The sequence below is a fragment of the Bufo gargarizans genome, chromosome 2, assembly GCF_014858855.1.
Source record: "Bufo gargarizans isolate SCDJY-AF-19 chromosome 2, ASM1485885v1, whole genome shotgun sequence".
NCBI classification, from domain to species: domain Eukaryota; kingdom Metazoa; phylum Chordata; class Amphibia; order Anura; family Bufonidae; genus Bufo; species Bufo gargarizans.
Window position 1 is genome coordinate 695,329,266 of NC_058081.1, and position 20,476 is coordinate 695,349,741.

A 20,476-nucleotide genomic window follows, 5' to 3' on the forward strand; every position below is an offset into this window, starting at 1 on the left:
TAAGGCAATAATTACCAGATGTTGATTAAGTTACATATTTATTCCCAGAGAATTCTTGTACAGTCACTCAGAATTGAGAAAGCTTGTTGGAATAACTAGTGAAACGTTTTCAAGAAATCTACAGTAAGTCCAGTTGCCTTGATTTATTCTTTACAGATATACCATGACCTGGATAAATGAGAACCTTCACAGACCTAAAATTTACATATTTTCTTTTAAAAAATTGTTGTACATTTGCAAAATAAAAAACATATTGAATAAATATGGAAGTATAAGAGTACATGCGCCCGACACTTTACTTTATGCAGATTTTCCATGCAGATTTCGCATCATTTCTGTGCCTAAATACACATGTACTTCTTATGTTTTTTGTTGAGGATTTCCCCTAGATCTCACCCTCTGCATTGCCAAGGGTGAAATCTATGCTGACAATGTGCACAATCAATTGACATGCTGTGGATTTAAAAAGCCGCACAGCAGGTCAATAACTGTTGTGAAAATTTCGGGACCATGTAAGATGAGATTTTTAAATATCCCATCTACTTAGCAGGTATTGTCTTACACTGCAGTTGTCAAAATCTTCTAGGACACACCTCTAGGACACAGCATTGCCCTCAGCATGCCAATATCTAGCCCTGTCAATCAAGGAGAGGCGGGAGTGTGCAGAGCACAGGGGGTGTTACAAAAGCAATGCTCCAAGGATTCAGCCCCACCTCCTGGTGCTCCAAGTGCTCATCTGCATATGTATAAAAGCACAGACATCTCTGCAGCTGTAACATGCAGACAAAGGAAAGGTATTGTTTAATCAGCATGATGAGCCCTACCAGGCAGTATGCCTGGTTTAATTGGGTTTATTAGGCTGACATAGGCTCTTGAACCTCATGTTCAGCTGTCCACATGATCTGCAACATTTCACTAGGAGGTAAAGCATATATGGTTAAACATCTGTTATATATTTAAAGGGACTTTCCATTACTTTTTCTTCTTCAGAAAATGTCATGCGTTAAAAAGATGGATAGTAAACATGTGCAGTGTCCCACTTATGTGTGTATAAGTGGTCACCTTAAATTTCTGTATATGTATTTAATGTATTGTAATTCCTAAGTTCAGGCTGGCATTGTCATTACATCTATTTGCCCCTAGGTGGTGCTGGCGCCACATGATATGTATATAGCTTGGGGTTTGCTACAGGAAGGTAGTGTTGAGAGAGGAGAAGGAAGTGTATGGAGGAGCAGAGCAGGCTCAGTCCAAGATGTAGCTGCCTTTCTTTCCTCTGGGCCCTGATCAAGCCTGGAGAGGACAGACCAAGTAGTCACAGCAGCCCAGCACAGACAAGTGAGTCTATATACGAATATAGAGAAAGTCTAGTGAAGATTAGAGCTGAGTCTAGACTAGGGACCTCACAAGCACCAGTGACCGGGAGGAACTTAAAGATACCTGGACACAATTGGATGTTTTTCACTAAATGCCTTCTGGGACATAGTGAACTTGGATATTTCAGGAGCGCATCCTGCATAAAATAATGTAGCAGAGAGTTTGCCTGCTACGAGGGAGAACGCCCTTATTGGATTGCTCAATATAAAGTAAGGAAACCATTATATTTAGTACCTGAGTAGTACAGAGTGGACTTAAAGTAGAAATATCTAAGAAGAGAACTTTTGTCTTGCCTGTAAAGTAACAGCATTAGGAAAACTCCTCAACTGACAATTGCCAGACCTGTTGTAAGGATTACAGCTAAACTAATTTCTGAATCATCCTTTATGCCATACAAGTGCACTGTACTAATGAACTGTTCCAACGGTCCTGAGACATTTGATTCAAGTAAAAGTTCCACTGTTTTACTACAACTGACTCCTCATGCTTTCTACTACCCTCAACATTTGCACCTTTACGGTGCTGGCGCCATGAACACAGGGGCCAGCCATCAAAGCACCTTAAACATCTACACCATCAAGGGCACTTCAACTTCCATCTGGCTGATGTTTCCTGCAATAGAGAGTGCCCCAGAGGATTTAGTGCTGTCTCCCCCATCACTGCACGCCGGCCCAGGGAGGCTCTGCTAATTGTGAGTACAAACAACTACTACCAAATCGACCCACCGTAGCCTCACGTGTTGCCCCTGTGGACCCGGTTCGCTGCACATGTACCAATATATCTACCCCGAAGACCTCTTTCGCATGTCAGTGAATCATGGACGTGTGCTGTCAGTGTTCTCCATTGACAGCACATGTACCCATTGTATACAATGTGCTTATTCAATTATCAGTGATTTTCCACTGACCATCGGTGATGCAGATCAAACATGCCTATTGAAGTCTATGAGTCCATGAAAGCCCTTGACACAACATGGATGCCATCCATGTTCTGTCAGTGGGTTTCATGGACCATTAGTAGGAGATTCTCTGGAAGTTAATTTTCACTCTAGCCGTGTCCATGGAATACACGGAGGGCAGAAAATGGAGACATGGACTAAACGCAGAGATTTACGGACATCTTCACGAATAAACCACGGACCATCTTGTCATGGTTGTCATCACGGACGTGTGAAAGAGGCCTCAGACTGCATCCTATTTTATGGAGGCAACAATTTCCATGTGCTTTGCTTGCCGTAGCTCATCCATGTAGTCACATGACATAATGAAATGACCATATCTTCCATGTATGCGTAGCTCAGAGGCGTTAGATGGTGCCTTATGAATATGTCTATGATATAATATAAAACATCTTACTTTTTATTTGACATTTTTGAAAAAAAAATGCCCTGGAAAGTCCCTTTAAGGATAATTCGTGAAGAGGATCACGCAGAAGAATTCAACAAACAGGTGGAGTCAGGTATGTGAACGGAGCTCCGCCATAAGAACTACAGGTGGTGCTCAGCATAAAAAAAAAATATGGATCTGAGACTATGAAACAAGAAGACAGAAACAATATAGCGGCACTTACCGGTCCCTAGAATGTCAATTTATTTCAATAATCCATAAAATGAGGAAGCGTGAGGCACAGAGCTCAAGGTGACGACGGTCTATGGCGAGGACACATTTCATCTGACCCGCTGGTGAGTGCCGCTATATTGTTTCCGACTTTCTGTTTCATATATTTTAGATAATACAACTAGTATTGAGCGAATCGAAGTTAACAAAGTGGAATTAGATTCAAATTTCAGGAAAAGTTTAATTTGCCATGAATCCAAATTTCTTGGCGCTTCGTGCTAATGAATCAATGTTTTCTGAAATGGCGGTAAAAGCAAAAAATACATACTCACCTAATCTATTTAATCGCTGAGAGGCATCGCGTCATTGCTTTCTTCAATCAAGATGGCCGCAACGGCCTCTCTGCGATCGAATGGATTAGGTGAGTATGTATTTTTTTGTTTTAACCCTCTAATAGGCTGAATGTGTCTCTTAGATGCCGCGATCAGCGTTGAACGTGGCATCTGAGGGGTGAAAATGACGGGGGCGGCGTGATCGCCGTTCCCCGTCATTGCACCCCCTCCATACAATGGAATGCGACTCGTTACGAAGTAACTCGTAACTAATCGAATCTCTTGTCTAAGTTTGGCGAAGCGGCCGAATTGAATTTTTGAAGACTTCGCTCATCACTAAATAAAACCATACTAGAAAGGTTGATGGAACTAGAAAGATCTTCTAGCTCTTACAGTATGGCACCATCTAATAGGCCCAGTTCTTACAGTTGCATGCCAGTATATAAAACAATTTTCTATAACCTCTTTTATGTACATATTGGTTGAATCCACATTTTTTTAGATGATTTAACCTGCTTATGAATCTTTAGTCAACCTTTTGGCTGTATGTTTAGCTAGTTTAGGGGGAAGGGGACAATAGAGGACATGCACTTTGTGACATACGGCTGTGTCCTCCCTTACCTTTCCTCTAGGCTTTAGATATCCTGAGATGAGTGACATGAGATAACCAGCTCTGATAAAAACAAAGCTTAGGCTAGTTTCACATATGTGGCTGTGCTCTCCAGCAAGCTGTTCTGCCGGAGTTCTCCTGATATGACATTCCTGGATAGTGCCACCTGCCCATTGGACTCCGCTGACTACAATGGAATCTGGTGGAGATCTAGCCACTCCCTGGCAAGTGCGCCGGAATTCCGGTCAGACAAAAACCGCTGCTGCAGTAGTTTCTGTACAGTCGATTCCCAGCATTCCCTGCCTGAGTAACCTGTCAGACAGCACAGCCGCAGATGTGAAACTAGCCTTAGGTTAAGGGCCTATTTACATTCGTCCCCATACATTAACCACCGCAGGTATACGGCACTCTAGAGCCTTTAATATGAGCCTATGATCGAAAATGGACATTCAGATGTAACGTTTGTTCAGCTGATCAATGGCCCATCTAAATACTTTACTGATCAGACATTCGTTTGTCGACACATTGGCTCTTTTGTGTAGGCATAAGGCAGTGTCGGACTGGCCCACCAGAGCACCAGAGGATCCTGACAGGCTCTGACACCATAATGGGCTCCGAAGGCCCAGGATAAAGAAAAAAAAAACATTTGGAGCTGCCTTTGAGGCTAATCATTTGCTATTAGGGTCTATACACAGAAGGTGGGCCCTTAGAATCATTTCCTCTGGTGGGCCCAAGGATCAACAGTCCGACGCTGGCACAAGGGCATTGGAAGCTCCAGTCGGTGCCTCTGTCGTAGATTCCACTAAAAAGAGTGGGCAAAAAAGTCATGCATCCAGAACTTTTTTTCATGTCCAAAAAAGGGGGCACCCGAACAGAAACCAAATGGACCCTATTACGGTCAATGGGGTCTGTTTGGCACTGTTCCTGTCAGTTCTGTGCCAGAATTTACATTATTTTAGTTGTTCTGCTCTTCTAACAGAGAAGAACAATGGAAATAACTAGCGCTGATGTGAGCATGCCATAAAAATGCTTGCTGGTTGACAGCAAACTTTCCCGTGTGAAGAGGGAATGTGCATGGGGAGAAATCACTGTATTAACAGTCTCATCCTTCTTTCAGTTGGCATTGCCTGGTGTGAAGGCACTTTAAATGAGCACCTATTGACTTGTTATCTTGTTGATTAGCACTCGTTTAGGGCAGGGTATCGGCCCATGTGAACACACCTTTAACAAACACCGACTGACATGCTATACCACCAGTCGGCACTCGTTAATGGGCAGAAATCTGCTCACATGAAAAAGACCTTAAGGATGCCCATCTAAATTGGTGTGTGCAAATGGTTAATTGATAAAGATCGGTAGGAATGGTCTGAAATTTGTGTGGGGAAGGCCGAAGGCTGAGGGAGTTTTGATAATTTTGAAACTTAGGTCAATATATTGTTTTTGGACCTGTCTGACTGCACACTTGTTCTTTGACTTAAAGGGGTTGCCTCACTTCAGCAAATGCTAATGTATTGTGATTGTCCATATTGCCTCCTTTGCTGGCTTCAGTACATTTTTCCATCACATTATACACTGCTTGTTTCCCAGAGGTTATGACCACCCTGCAATCCAGGAGCAGTGGTCGTGCTTGCATAATATAGGAAAAATAGCCAGTCCTATGTGCGCTACTGTGGTCTCGGTCACCAGAGAGGCCAGTGCTTTTTTCTATAGTGTGCAAGCATGATCGTCACTGTTGGATCATAGGTTAGTTGTAACCATGGAAATAAGCAGTGTATAATGTGATGGAAAAATGAATCCAGCCAGCAAAGGAAGGCAACTATGGACAATCACAATACATGAGCAAGTTTCTTGTATTAATACAATCATTAAAAACAAACAACTATTTTGGGTGTCACATCTAAGATCCAATCACATTACAAATGATTTTGCTCATCTGTCAAGTGATTGTGTGCACGTTTTACATGGGCTATGTATAACGTTGGTTTCTGATACTTAGCCTGATCCTCAACGGTGTAACAGTGCCCTAACTTTGTTGGGCATCTCGCCTACTCAGCTCTAGATATTGCAAGCCAAGAAGAAAGGGAAGATAGGCTCGTTTCACACTACCGGTACAGCCTTCCGGATCTGTTAACGCTAGTGTGAAGCTAGCCATAGAAGGTATCTGTATGTAAAGTATATCTTGCCTACTCATCTCTAGATACAGTCCTGATAAAAAGTTTAAGACCACTTAAAAAATGGCAAAAAATCATATTTTACATTGTTGGATCTTAACAAGGTTCCAAGTAGAGCTTTAACGTGCAACAAGAAGAAATGGGAGTGAGTCAAAACATTTTTTGAGCATTCAATTAATTGAAAATAACGATTAAACTGAAACAGGCTGTTTTTTCAGCTGATCCAAAGTTTAGGACCACATGCCTTTAAAAGGCCAAATCTGTGCAAAGATGTGGATTCATTGTCATTTTCTGTCAGGTAGTCACACGTTGTTATGGCAAAGTCAAAAAAACTCTCCCTTTTTGAACATGGTCGGGTTGTTGAACTGCATAAGCAGGGTCTCTCACAGCGCGCCATCGCTGCTGAGGTAGGACGCAGTAAGACAATCATTTGGAATTTCTTAAATGATCCTGAGGGTTATGGAACAAAAAAGTCAAGTGGAAGACCCAAAAAACTTTCATCAGCACTGAGCCGGAGGATCCAATTGGCTGTCCTTCAAGACATTGGACGATCCTCAACCCAAATGAAGGCCCTTACTGGTGCTGACTGCAGCCCCATAACCATCAGACAGCATCTGAGACTGAAGGGCTTCAAAAACAAAAAACGTCTTCAAAGGCCTCGTCTCCTTGAACGCCACAGAACTGTTCGTTTGGACTTTGCAAGAGAGCACCAAACATGGGACATTCAAAGGTGGAAGAAAGTTTTATTTTCTGATGAGAAAAAATTTAACCTTGATGGTCCTGATGGCTTCCAACTTTACTGGCATGACAAGTAGATCCCACCTGAGATGTTTTCTACGCGCCACTGTGGAGGGGGCGCCATAATAGTCTGGGTGCTTTTTCCTTCAGTGGAACAATGGAGCTTCAGGAAGTGCAGGGGCGTCAAACGGCCACTGGCTATGTCCAGATGTTGCAGAGAGCATTCCTCATGACTGAGGGCCCTCGTCTGTGTGGTAACGAATGGGTTTTTCAACAGGACAACGCTACAGTACACAATGCCCCCAGGACAAGGGACTTCTTCCAGGAGAATAGCATGACTCTTTTGGCCCATCCTGCGTGTTCCCCTGATCTAAATCCAATTGAGAACCTTTGGGGATGGATGGCAAGGGAAGTTTACAAAAATGGAGAACAGTTCCAGACAGTAGATGGCCTTCGTGCGGCCGTCTTCACCATTTGGAGAAATGTTCCCACTCACCTCATGGAAACGCTTGCATCAAGCATGCCGAAACGAATTTTTGAAGGGATAAACAATAACGGCGGAGCTACTCATTACTAAGTTCATGTTTGGAAGTTTGATTTCTGTTTTGGGGGGGGAGGTTTAGTTTTTTTTTTGGAGGTGTGGTCCTAAACTTTTGATCAGCTGAAAAACAGCCTGTTTCAGTTTATTCGTTGTTTTCATTAAATTGAATGCTCAAAAAATGTTTTGTCTCACTCCCATTTCTTCTTGTTGCATGTTGAAGCTCTACTTGGAACCTCGTTAAGATCCAGCCTTGCTAAATATGATTTTTTGCCTTTTTTCAAGTAGGTCTTAAACTTTTGATCAGGACTGTATTACAAGCCAAGAAGAAAAATAAGATAGGCTAGTTTCACACTACCGTTACAGCCTTCTGGCAGACTGTTCCGGCATAGAAAGTCGGGAATCGGCCAGACAAAAAGCACTGCTCGCAGAGATATTTGTCCAGCTAATTCACGGCATATTTGCAGGGTTGCTCCTGGGCCTCCGCCGGACCCTATTATAGTTAAAGGGAGTCTCTTATTACAGTTTCACCTTTTTAACCCTTCCCATAGCTTTCTAGCAGCCCTACAGTTGATAAAAACGTTACCATTATGAGCAATCGTGGACTTATAAAACCGGCAAAAATCATCTTAGTAGCATATGCAAATGAGGGCTCGCAAGTGCCCGGGGGCCGCGTTAACCTCGTAGGTGCCCAGGCAGCTCAGTCTTATCGTCCCTTCCCCCCGCCCATTCTTTCCCTCTGACCGCCTATCTACTTACTTCTTGTCTTGCCGTGATCCCGCGCCTGAGCGCTGAGTCCGTTGGCCGGCGCATGCGCATGCGATGTCCATTTCTGGTGCGGCATCACAGTAATTAATGCGCATGCATCACCTACGAGGTTAACGCCGCCCCTGTGCACTTGCGAGCCCTCATTTGCATATGCTACTAAGATGATTTTTGCCGGTTTTATCAACTGTAAGGCTGCTAGAAAGCTATGGGAAGGGTTAAAAAGGTGAAACTGTGATGACAGACTCCCTTTAATAGAGCTGGCGGGCATTCGGCAACGTCCGGAAATGCCGGATTCAGCAGGCTGTTTCGGGCCAGAACATCCATACAGATCTGTGAACACTGGTGTGAAGCTAGCCATAGGTGGCATCTGTAGGTAAAGTGTTCATAAATTATTCTACAGATTATTTTTTGAAATTACATTTACATAGAAGATCTTCCTTGGTGTTTCGTCAACCAACTCAATTCTATGTCTGGTCGAGTTGAATTTAAATTACAGTTTAGAGGCCACAGAAACTTCAGCTGGTCAATACCTACCTGGTTAATACAACTATCCCATTGGAGTAAATTCACATATGGCAAATATTATACTGCTACAAACCATAAACCGGAGCTAATAAACCAACATTGGATTGACATTTTGTACTAAGTTGATGAAACAATTCTACCGAACTCACCTGGGGACATTAATCTCTCTCCCCCGTGGGCGCCGGGATGCCTTGTTAAAGGCAATCTTGGCTCCGATGCCCACGGCTAGGGTGAAACTAATGACACCACAGATGACATAGACGGTGCTATTGGTCTGGTCTGCAAGTCCGTGATCGTTCAGCTTGCTGTTAGCACTGGTGGTAATAGGCTGGGTTGTGTGTGCCCAGAAAGGGCTGTTATAGTTTTTACAACTGTCTTGGTCTAAGCGCTTGTGACGATGCTCACAACAAAAGCGATAATGGCAGGTTCCACAACAGTAACGATATGTACCTGTGGTACAATTAAAGGTGGCATCGTATTGCCCCATCACATCATAGTATCCATAACACATTTCTGGTATGTTCAGGCTCAATGCCAAAGAAGAGGCATTCTGGGCTGCCTGGGGACGCTTCATAAGAGCAAGCAGCATCGGCAATGCTTGTGTTTTGTTCATCTGCTTCCGACTTCTGGTCAGCACCAAGGCTGAGAGCTGAGTGCACCCCAAGAGCATCTAAAGTAATACTGATTAACACCGTTAACAGATGATACATGGCAGATGAGAAGTTATGGCAATCTGTGGCAGTAACAAATATAGTTTTCTTTTGATGGGTGGAAGAAGAGCCTTCGCTGTTCGGCTGCAGTGCTTTCGAAGTCTTCAAACGACGAATGATGGAGGACCATGTACATTGAACTTGCTTTCGACTTTTTAGTTTGCTTTAGTAAACTTTATAAAAAGTTGTCTTCATTACAAAAAATGGCTCTGAAGAAAACCTAAAAGACAAAAACCAAAGATTAGACATTACGACAAGATGGATTTTCTTGGGTTTCAACTTTTCAGTGCAATTTTGGATGGAAAAACCCTTTTATATTGTTAAAATTTATGTGAAACCAGTTCCCATATTTTACATCTTGAGTCAATTGCGATTTCTGAGGTGAAATACAATAGGTTGATGAAATAAATCTACTAATTACATTCTTCAACAGTGAAAGTTTTTAAAGAGCAAAAATCATTTTCCATAGCATAGAATGACAAAAAAAAATTTTTTTTGGGATATTTATTCTTCTAGGATTAGACTGTCTGCCAATGTCACAAGTAAGAGGAACCTGCATACAGATTTGTTCTAGGTTCACCTGCAGTACCGCAGACTTGGGGGTATCTGGAATTGTATATTGTTTTGTACTGTTATGATATGTATTTCATGTTACTTGATGAGGTATGGATGAAGTATGGATGGTACAATTTGGCAGGAACTGGGCAAACAACCCTATTCCTCCCCTCTTCTTAGTAGTGGGCTAGTCCGACTTCTTGCCAAGAGGTGGAGTTCCTGTGTAGCTACAGAGAAAACCAAGAGGAAGCACGCACCAGAGCTCCTACTCCTGGGAATGACATTTGATTCTCCAGAGAGATTAACAAAATTCAGGCTGAAGAAAGCAGAAGAGATACAAGACAGCAGAATGATCAGCAAAATACTACTTTACAGACACTGCTGCAAGGTGAGGGACTACAGCTCAGACACCCATCACCAAAACCAGCACTAGGCCAGGTAAAGCTCAAGTTTGAACCTTACAGTGGACACATACCCTCAAGTGTCCATATACAGTCATCCAAGTTGCCACCATGCCTCCTCAACTGGTGCCAGAAACTGCACTTTGTATGTGGAGCCACTGGATGTACAGGAAGTTATATTTAGCTTTAAATAGGTTGTCTCACTTAAGCAAATGGCATTTATCAAGTAGAGAAAGTTAATGTTAGGCATTTACTAATGTATTGTGATTGTCCATACTGTCTCCTTTGCTGGCTTGATTCATTTTTCAATCGCATTATACACTGCTTGTATCCAGGACTGGGGCCTACATTCCAGCAGCGGTGGTCGTGCTTGCACAATATAGGAAAAAGCGACAGCCTCTCTGGTGGCCAGGATTGCTGGAGTGCGCATAGGCGCTTTTTCTTATAGTGTGCAAGCACGGCCACTGCTGCTGGATCGCAGGGTGGTCGTAACCCGTAGATATCAATAGTGTATAATGTGATGGAAAAATGAATCAATCTATGGACAATCACAATACATTAGTAAGTGCCTTGTATTAACTTTGTCTACATGATAAATGCCATTTGCTGAAGTAAGATAACCCCTTTAAGTAAAAAGAGACTGTTATATGTTTACTTCTGGCCTGATTCTTCAAACTACATCTCCATTGCACTGATCCCGAGGGAGTAATAACCTGAAGGAGTACACTTTAACACAACATCTAATCAGGGCCACTACTACTCCCATCCTCTGCACCAGCTCCTCAGGGACTAGATGCACACCCATATAAAATACTTTACACAGCTTTCCTAAAAGTGTTTTTTAAGGTACTAAAATACTGATAGCCGAACCTTAGCGTAAACCATCAACATCAGATTGGTTGGGGTCCAGCACTCCGCCGATCAGATGATTGAAGAGTCCATTGCTCTCCACAGCACCGTATTTTTCATAGTGGATGTGCCTGGTATTGCAGCTCAGGCCCATTTAATTCAATGGAATGGAGTTGCAGCAAGCTACAATATAAGCATAGTTGCCAACTGTCCTGATTTTCAGAAGTAGTCCTGGCAAATTTAGTCTGTCCTAGGCTGAAAAACTGTGGCACTAAAGCAAACCACACACATAAATGAGCAGTCACTGATGAGGTTTGTTGTTGGGTGGAGCTAATACGACCCAATTTTACCAACTAAAATGTTGGCAAGTATGTATGTACAAGGCACAGCCACTACTAAGCAGTGCCTAGTAAACAATGAAGGGGACATGGTGTTCTGCCCCGGCACAGGGAGATTCATTTCAGTATCATTACAGATGACATCTGCTGTATTGCTGTAGTTATTAGTTTGGTAATAGCACCATCTAGAGGTCTTAAAAATGTACTACACTTTGTTTGTCTGTTAATAAAGATTATTGTATTGTTAGGAAAGTGCAAGGCATTGTGGGATTGTAGAGCATTCTGGGAAAGAAGCCCAGTCTCCATGTTACAGGACATCAGCAAAGCTGTCTCCTGTATATCTTCTCCTTAAACTCCACCATCCTTTTGCAAGTATATCTGGTAAGACATATACCTTTGTTACAGGGACAGGATGTTATGCAGAGCTGTTCAAGTAGTTGTAGTGTTACTCAGGGAAGGAGTTGTAACTGTTTGTTAGCTATGCAATCTTATGTATAGGCAGCCATTTTGGACATGTGCTTTCTCTGTTAATGTAATGTTATAATACATGCTGTTCTATGCTTTCTGCTGATACCTGTTATGCCTTATACTTATACAAGTTCTTGTATTCTTGTAGTTTTACCAATTCACAATCCTGTTGACCAATAAACAAGTTAGACTACAGAAAACGGTCCTCTTATTTGGAAGACAGGAATGGTTTATGCTGAATATCAGACTGCACACTGTGTGAACGTGTATGAAGAGAGAACACATGGCGCTTATTGACATGCCATGCAAATTTTAGTCAGCTAATTAGTAGGGGCGCCTATAGAAAGACCCATACATGTATAGCGGATGTCGTGAAGGGTTTAAACTGAGTTTATAACTGAGCAGGCCTTATCCCCGTGTCTATCCTCCATACAGGTTGATTATATGTTAATTAATGTACTTTTCATTATTACTAACCTCTAAACACAGTGTATGTGCGCCTGATTAACGGATTACATGTTAGTTCATTCAGTGCAGGTTAGTATTGCAGGCAGTTATAACATCACTAACTTTTGAAATGTTATAGAGTCATATCAAACGTTTTGATCAGTGGAGGTTTGAGTGCTGAGACCCCCACCGATGGCTGGGATGAGGAGAAAGAAACTCTTGCATATTGTACTTTCTTTCCTTGCTGTAGGAGACAAGCTCCCTAGAAGTCTACAGGCCCTTCTCAATTCCGTCCTCACCTGGGAAGAAGAATAACTCCTCAGTTCTAGTCATCTGTGGGGGTCTCAGCACTCAAAACCAACTGATCAAAACTTTTGATATGTCTCTATGACATATCAAAAGTTTTTTCAAAAAGTTAGTAACCCATTAAGCACTATAGATGATTGTACCTGGTTTGGGCCTTGTCTCTTGTGTTTCTATAAAACCATCTAGTGTCTATCTACAGCTGATAATCATCTGGCCATACACATGAAATTACTTTTGTCTGCCTGCTATATCTCACTATAACTCCACCATAAGCATACCCAATTACCCGACTGTGCATATTTCTGTCAGTCCTCTGCCAGTAGGCTAATCTCCCAAGGGTACAAATTGTTGACCATGGTGAAATCTACCCTGATTGATCCTCCTCTCCCCCCAACATCTACCATATGACATGTTTTATAGCTGTAATAGTCCAACCTCTCAAGAAGACTACTACTCCCCCCCTTCATTATACTCTATGGAAGCTACCCCTCTATAAGCAGACCGCAATCTTATCTAACCAAAGACCACAGTTTTTTAGCAATTTTTTTCAGTGGGAAGCCCTTTGACAAGACTACACATTGCACAACTTGCTGTTCTCTAACAAGGAGCTTAACAGCAAAATTCACAACAGGTATTTGATCCAAGAATCGCCCAATAAATTTCCTGGTTCAATTACAATTAGTATTTAAACAGTCCTCTTCATCATGATGTTCAGATTCTTACATCATGAGACCAAGACAACATATAATAAATGATCAACGTTACCTCGCCATTGCGAGGCTTCAAGTTGGATGTCCTTAGACAGAAGTCGCCACTGAGCTTAGATTGTCACAGATTGTCATAAGCAGGTTGCAACAGAGAAAGAGACTAGAAGACTCACTGAAAGGCATAGAAGTGGATGTCCTTTGGCCACATCCCACACTGATGACCGTTTCATTGTGAACAATACCCTGTGGAAACGGATGATGAATGCCACACAACTCCAGGCACATTTAAGGGAGGTGATAGGTACCCACGTGTCACGTCAGACCATTCAAAACCGTTTACATCAGCATGGTCTGCTTGCTAGATGTTCTGAAATGGTACCTGACCAAACCACCAGGCACAGGCGTCATCATCATCTTTCATGGTCCAGGGAGCATCTACGCTGGACGAGGGACCAGTAGGCCTCGGTGCTGTTCACTGATGAAAGTCAATTCACGTTGGTCAGAAATGATGGCCATGAACGATGTTGGAGACGTCAAGGAGAGTGCAATGCATCAGCCACTGTTTGCCTTTGGTGGTGGTGGTGTTACAGTGTGGGCAGGTGTGTCTACTCAATACAGAACGGCCCTACACTTTGGTACACTGAATGGTACAGTGACAAGCCCAGACTTCTTGAATAACATCATTAATCCAGTCATTGTGCCTCTGCATGAACAACACAGGACTAATTTCATCTTCATGGACGACAATGCGCCAGCTCATCGAGGTTGCATCATTAGAGAACGGCTGCTGGAGACTGGGGTACCTCAAATGGGGTGGCCTGCACTTTCTCCAGACTTGAATCCCATTGAAAACCTATGGGATCAGCTGAGTCACCATGTAGAGGCTCGTAACTCTGTACCCCAGAACCTCAATGACCTGAGGGATGCCCTTCAAGAAGAGTGGGATGCCATGCCTCAGCAGACAATAAGGCGACTTCCCAGGATTTGGACCTTGCAGAGTGGTTTAGTGGTGAGTAGGGATGAGCGAACCCGATCCTCACCGGCTTCGGGTAGTCAAGGAATTTCATTATGGATTCCGTTATAATGGAATTCGATGGCGGAATGCACATCGGAAGCCTTTAAGAGTCATTCCGTTTTGATCCGTCATAATAGAAGTTTATGACCAAGCAGAATGGATCCGTCTGGTTTCTGCTATGCAGGACTTTGTTTTTCTTCCTGCATAACGGAAACCAAAACGATCCGTTATGCTTGGCCATAGACTTCTATTATGACGGATCAAAACGGAATGCCTCTTAACGGAATTCCTTTACTACCCTCAACTCGGTGAGGTTCAGGTTCGTTTATCCCTAGTGGTGAACTGTATGACCTTCCCTCATCTTTGTTCATTTGTTTTTTTTTTAAGTTACAGCAGGCTGGGGTTGAAATTTAAAAACGTTTTAAAAAAGCTGGACAACCCCTTTAACTATAAAAACATGTTAATAAATGTCTTTAAATAAAAACAGTGTGTAGAGATGTGACTATGGTGTACCGAGAACTGAACCGATGTGAGAAAACAGAACGTAGAGGAAAAGCACGTGTGCAAAGGTGTGAATTGAAATGCAAATAAGAAAGTGCACAAAGCTAAGTATTCTGTGGTTATAGGAAAAGGATCAGTGTACTTTTGGACTGAGGTATAGGAAGATAAATAGGACAGGTCTCCAATAGTGTAAGGCCAAACATGATGCTGGAATGTAACGGCAAAGTGTCATCAGAAAATGACTCATTGTTTAATTCAAGTCTTTTATAAAAAATTTTTTTCAAATTTTTGTTTAAATGTTTCATGTCCCTATCTATATTTAAAAAATAATTCTAATCCTAATCCACGGGCAAATTGCCCATAGCCCTACAGGGAAATTTCCTGGGGGGCCGATCCCTTGGGGGACACCCAAGCCCCCTTATGGCCATCAGCCGGGTACATAATGATCTGATTCTCTCCTATGCACCTGGCCAGCAGCCGCAGGTGTCCTCCTGAATTCAACTGTATCTATGTCCTCAGGACAGCGATACAGTTTACTTTCACACTTGCGTTCGGAGCTGATCTGGTATGTGCACAGACGGATCCGCACCTATAATGCAAACGATGGTATCCGTTCAGAATGGATCCGTCTGCATTATATTTCTGAAAAAATCTAATTGTTCGTCAGACGGATCCGTCCAGACTTTGCATTGAAAGTCAATGGGGGACGGATCTGTTTGAAATTGCACCATATTGTGTCAACGTCAAACGGATCCGTCCCCATTGACTTACATTGTAAGTCTGGACGGATCCGTTTGGCTCCGCACGGCCAGGCGGACATGAAAACGCTGCAAGCAGCGTTTGGGTGTCCGCCTCCTGAGCGGAACGGAGGCGAAACGGAGCCAGACTGATGCATTCTGAGCGGATCCTTATCCACTCAGAATGCATTGGGGCTGGACGGATCCATTCGGGGCCACTTGTGAGAGCCTTCAAACGGAACTCACAAGCGTAACCCCGAATGCAAGTGTGAAAGTAGCCTTAAACTGTTCAGCAGGTGGCCGTATTTTGTGCTGCACTGTGGTATTTGGTTCAGCTGGGGCGGTATATTGCTGTGCACTATGGTATTGCTGGCCCTGCCTTTTTCTGTTGGCCCTGCCTAATTATGTTGCCCCACCTTCTGTCAGTTTGGACCTACCTACAACATGGGGCCACTTTTACCATTTTTGATCCAGGGCGACTTTTAGTTACCAATCTGCCCCTGGCTATAGACACAATGGAAAGGAGGGGACCCCATTGACTTCTATGGCAAAGTTTTCTAGACTTGATCTGTGACCTGTGTAGAGGTCAGGAGGGAGAAGATAAGCTGCAATATCACCTATTGTGAATGGTGGATCCTGTGTTATTCATACAAAGGTGATACTTGTCATTGTAATTCTGCCTGTGATGATAATGTGATAGCTACTGAAAAGTTACCTGAACAGAACAGGAAGCCTTAGCATATTAGTACACCTAGTGGCCAGATAATTAATAAATAATATATATATCTATAGATAGTCATGGAAAATTAAAATATAATTTAAACAATTCTCTGATAACATATTACCCTGAGTGGAGTTAGGCCCCTTTCACTTGAGTGAGTTTTCCGCACGGGTGCAATGCGTGACGTGAACGCATCGCACCCGCACTGAATCCTGACCCATGATCCATTTCAATGGGTCTGTGTACATGAGCGTTTTTTTTCACGCATCAGTTCTGCGTTGCGTGAAAAACGCAGCATGTTCTATATTCTGCGTTTTTCACGCAGCCCTGGCGCCATAGAAGTGAATAGGGCTTCATTGAAAAACGCATTGCATCCGGAAGCAAGTGCGGATGTAATGCGTTTTTCACTGATAGTTGCTAGGAAATTTCAGTTTTTATCACGCGCACGAAAAACGCATCAAAACGCATTGCACTTGCGTGGAAAAAACTGAACGCATTTGCAGACAAAACTGACTGAACTTGCTTGCAAAATGGTGCGAGTTTCACTGAACGCATCCGGAGCCAATCCGTCAAGAGGCCTTAGATTGATCAGTCATTTTAGCGTCTGTAGGTTTCGGTGAATGTAGCTCAGGGGTATTGTTCTTATTAAAGGAGTTATCCAAGGCCTATAATGCTCTGGCCCCTCACACTGATTCTACTTACCTGGCTCCCCGCATTGCTCCTGGTCCACCGCTGGGGGGGATTCAGCCAATAGCAGGCGGTGACGGGGACGAGCCTCCCTTGCGTCAACCGCGATGCTAGGAAGGCTCATCCCCATCACCACCTGCCATTGGCTGCATCCCCCTTTCCCGACACTGGATGTTTTCATCCGCGCTCGGGTTGAAGCAGCGGCGGCCGTGCAGGGACCAGTAGCGACGCGGGTGCCCGGGAGCCAGGTAAGTAGAATCAGTGAGAGGGGCCTGGGCAGTCAGGGGGGCATTTCCAGCCCTAACCCCTTTAAAGAGACGCAGCAATGTATGGAAATGTATTTTTCAGACAATGATCCATGGGAAAAGTATACAACTTTACTCATACCAGCCAAACCAAAGACACCCATCTGTAAAAGACATCTCATGCGGCTAACCAGTATTCTTCTCTGTAATGATGTCTACACATTGGGTGCCATGGGTTTGGCTGGTATAAGCTCATTTGCACATTTATCCCATGGAATATTACCAGGAAAATAAATCTCCATGCATCGCTGTACCTCTTCAGTGAGCAACAGTAACCCCTGTGCTGCATGTAAGGCATCTCATCCAGCCAACCCCCCAGTACCCTACACTGATGAGGAGCAAGAACCCTGAAACACTACTCTCTACAGATGGGTGTCTTTGGTTTGGGCATGAGCTTATTTACATTTGGCGGATCTAAAATGTAAAGGGGTTGTGCCACTAAAAAAACGTATCCCCTATCAGCAGATTGTTCGATCTGTGAGGGCCAAAAAACGGGGGTCAGGAAGGGCCACCAAATGGCCCTGAGAATTGAGTTGTAGTACGTCTGTGCGTCCTGTGCTCCTTTATCTTCTATGGAACTGCCTAGTACAGCCCTCGCAGAAGTGCCATAGAAGTGAATGGAGCACAACACATTTCCATTCTCATGGGGTAATTTGGCGGCACTTCCAAACCCCTGTTCTCGTAATCTCTGGGGACCCCAACAGTTGGACCCCCAGCGATCAAACACCTATCCTGTGGATAGGGGATAACTATTCTTTGGATAGGGGATAACTATTATTAGTGGCACAACCCCTTTAAGTTGTCATATGCTGGATGAAGAGATGTATTAGAAATAGTCAGTAGTAAAGGTAGAGGAGCTAAGACTCTCGTTAGACAAAACGTCCCTGTGGTTAACGCTTTCCTCAGATCACTGCACAGGGACAGACTGAGAACTTAAAGTGGCCCTAGAAAAAAAACTAAAAGTGGCCCCATGTTGTCCAAATTGACAGAAGGTGGGGCAACAAAACTGGGGTCAGGAATACTATAGTGCAAAACAAAATCCTATCAGAACCATATACCACAGTGCACTACAATAAATTGCCCCAAAAGCTGTCCCTGTGGTAGCCGTCAATAGATGCCATTTTCTGTCCTCCTCCGGTTAAGATATGGAGGTTTGTGACTTTTTGAGCATCTTGCCACCGTTCTAAAGTCGTGAGAAAAGGGGCGGCTTATCAGAAGGGGCAGGGCTTTGTGGAGCTCGCTGGATTTCCTATAACTTATGCCAGAAACTGACATGTTATAGCTCAGGGACGCCCAACCTGCGGTCCTCCGGCTGTTGCAAAACTACATGCCTACAGCTATTAGGGCATGCTGGGAGTTGTAGTTTTGCAGCAGCTGGAGGGCCGCAGGTTGAGCATCCCTGTTATGGCTGAAGTCTACACCCAGTGTCAGACTGCGGTTCCTTGGGCCCACCAGAGGAAACTATTCACGGGACCCAAACCACATATTATCAATAAAGTGATGAAACAAAGTCATAGGCTAGAGGCAAGTGATTAGTTCCAAAGCCAGCTCCAAATATCTTTTTTCCCCTTGGACCACTGGGGCCCATTATGGTATCAGAACCTAGGGGCCCACCAGAGGATCCTCTGGTACGCTTTTGGGCCAGTCTAGCTGGAGTAGACTTCAGTTTCTGGTGCACAGACTGCCAGAGATGCGACTCTTCATGACTCTTCTGCCTCTTCATAAATTAGGTGCATCTCACATCCAGCGCACAGAGATCAAGACTGCGGGGGTGGGGATGCCAATCTTGATAAATGTCCCCAATAGGTTACTGTTATCATGGTAGCTGGTGTGTTATAAATCTGGAACATCTATACACTATCTGTCTAAAAAATATAGCGCATTTTGACGCAAAAAGTCACATTTTAGGCCTCAGCTCTGTTCTCACTAAGCCATGCCACTTTTTGAGGATGGCAAAAAAATATGGCATAGGACATTTTGCTCCTAACTTCACCCAATGTACCCAGGTGCTTTGTGTCCATTTACAGATCCCACATATACCCTAAGGCCACAATAGCCTTGTTCTCGGGCATTATAGCGGGGATTTAGGTTGGGCAAAGTACATGTTTCTGGTATGGTTACCGTTATACACAGGAGAAGTGGGCCGGAAAACTGTAGATATGGTCCAAGAGAATTTTTCCATTATGCCGTTTACCATACTTCCAAAAACTGGTTTGGTAACCCCTTATTTGTAAATGTGCTGGAATATATAAATTGTTTAAAAACCTTACCTACGGATTTATCGATTTATTGATGTATTTTCAGCCTCCATTACTTTTGACAGTTTGATCACGTGACCACCGATGAGACCCGCGGATGGTGTGGACAGGAAGTCAGTTTCAGCAACTCCATGGGATGAATAGAGAAACTGACTTCCTGTCCACATGGCAGATGCTGTGGGATCCCCCAGGTCTCATCCGTGGTCACATGATCTAATTGCCGAACAGTAATGTAGACTGAAAATACATCACTATATCCATAGGGAGGGGGGACAGAAAAATCTGGGAAGGCCCCTTTAAGGGCTCACGCACACGGCCGCAAAAAATTGATCCACAAAAAATACAGCCCCTAATAGAACAGTACTATCCTTGTCTGTAATGCTGACAGTAATAGGACTTATATTTTTTTGTGGAACGGCCATGACATATGGACACGTAATTTCCGTTTTTGTTGCAGCACTACTAAAGTGAATGGTTCCTCAAATGGGCTGCAAAAAAAAAAATAAAGAAACCGAACAGACCCAGAAAAAAATAATAATAATTGTGTGCATGAGCCCTAAGGCCTCTTTCACACGAACGTTTTTTTCCGTTTACGGGCCGTTTTTTGCGTTCCATATATGGTTCTGCAAAAAAAACTGAATGTACTTCCGTATGCATTCCGTTTCCGTATTTCTGTTCGTTAAAAAAATAGAACATGTCCTATTATTGCCCGCAAATCACGTTCCGTGGCTCCATTCAAGTCAATGGATCCGCAAAAGAAACGGAACACATACGGAAATGCATCCGTATGTCTTCCGTATCCGTTCCGTTTTTGCGGAGCCATCTATTGAAAATTTTATGCCCAGCCCAATTTTTTTTA

At 43.5% G+C, this 20,476-nt stretch overlaps 1 protein-coding gene across 1 annotated transcript in view; it reads right to left on the minus strand.

Annotated features, from left to right (window-relative positions):
- Positions 1-9,322, minus strand: part of SHISA7 (shisa family member 7) — a 36,761-nt gene extending 27,439 nt beyond the window's left edge. The window contains 2 exon segments of the mRNA XM_044278556.1: positions 8,762-9,237; positions 9,239-9,322. Of these exon segments, the coding sequence (XP_044134491.1) occupies positions 8,762-9,237; positions 9,239-9,322 (560 nt within the window).
- Positions 9,323-20,476: the final 11,154 nt, after the last annotated feature.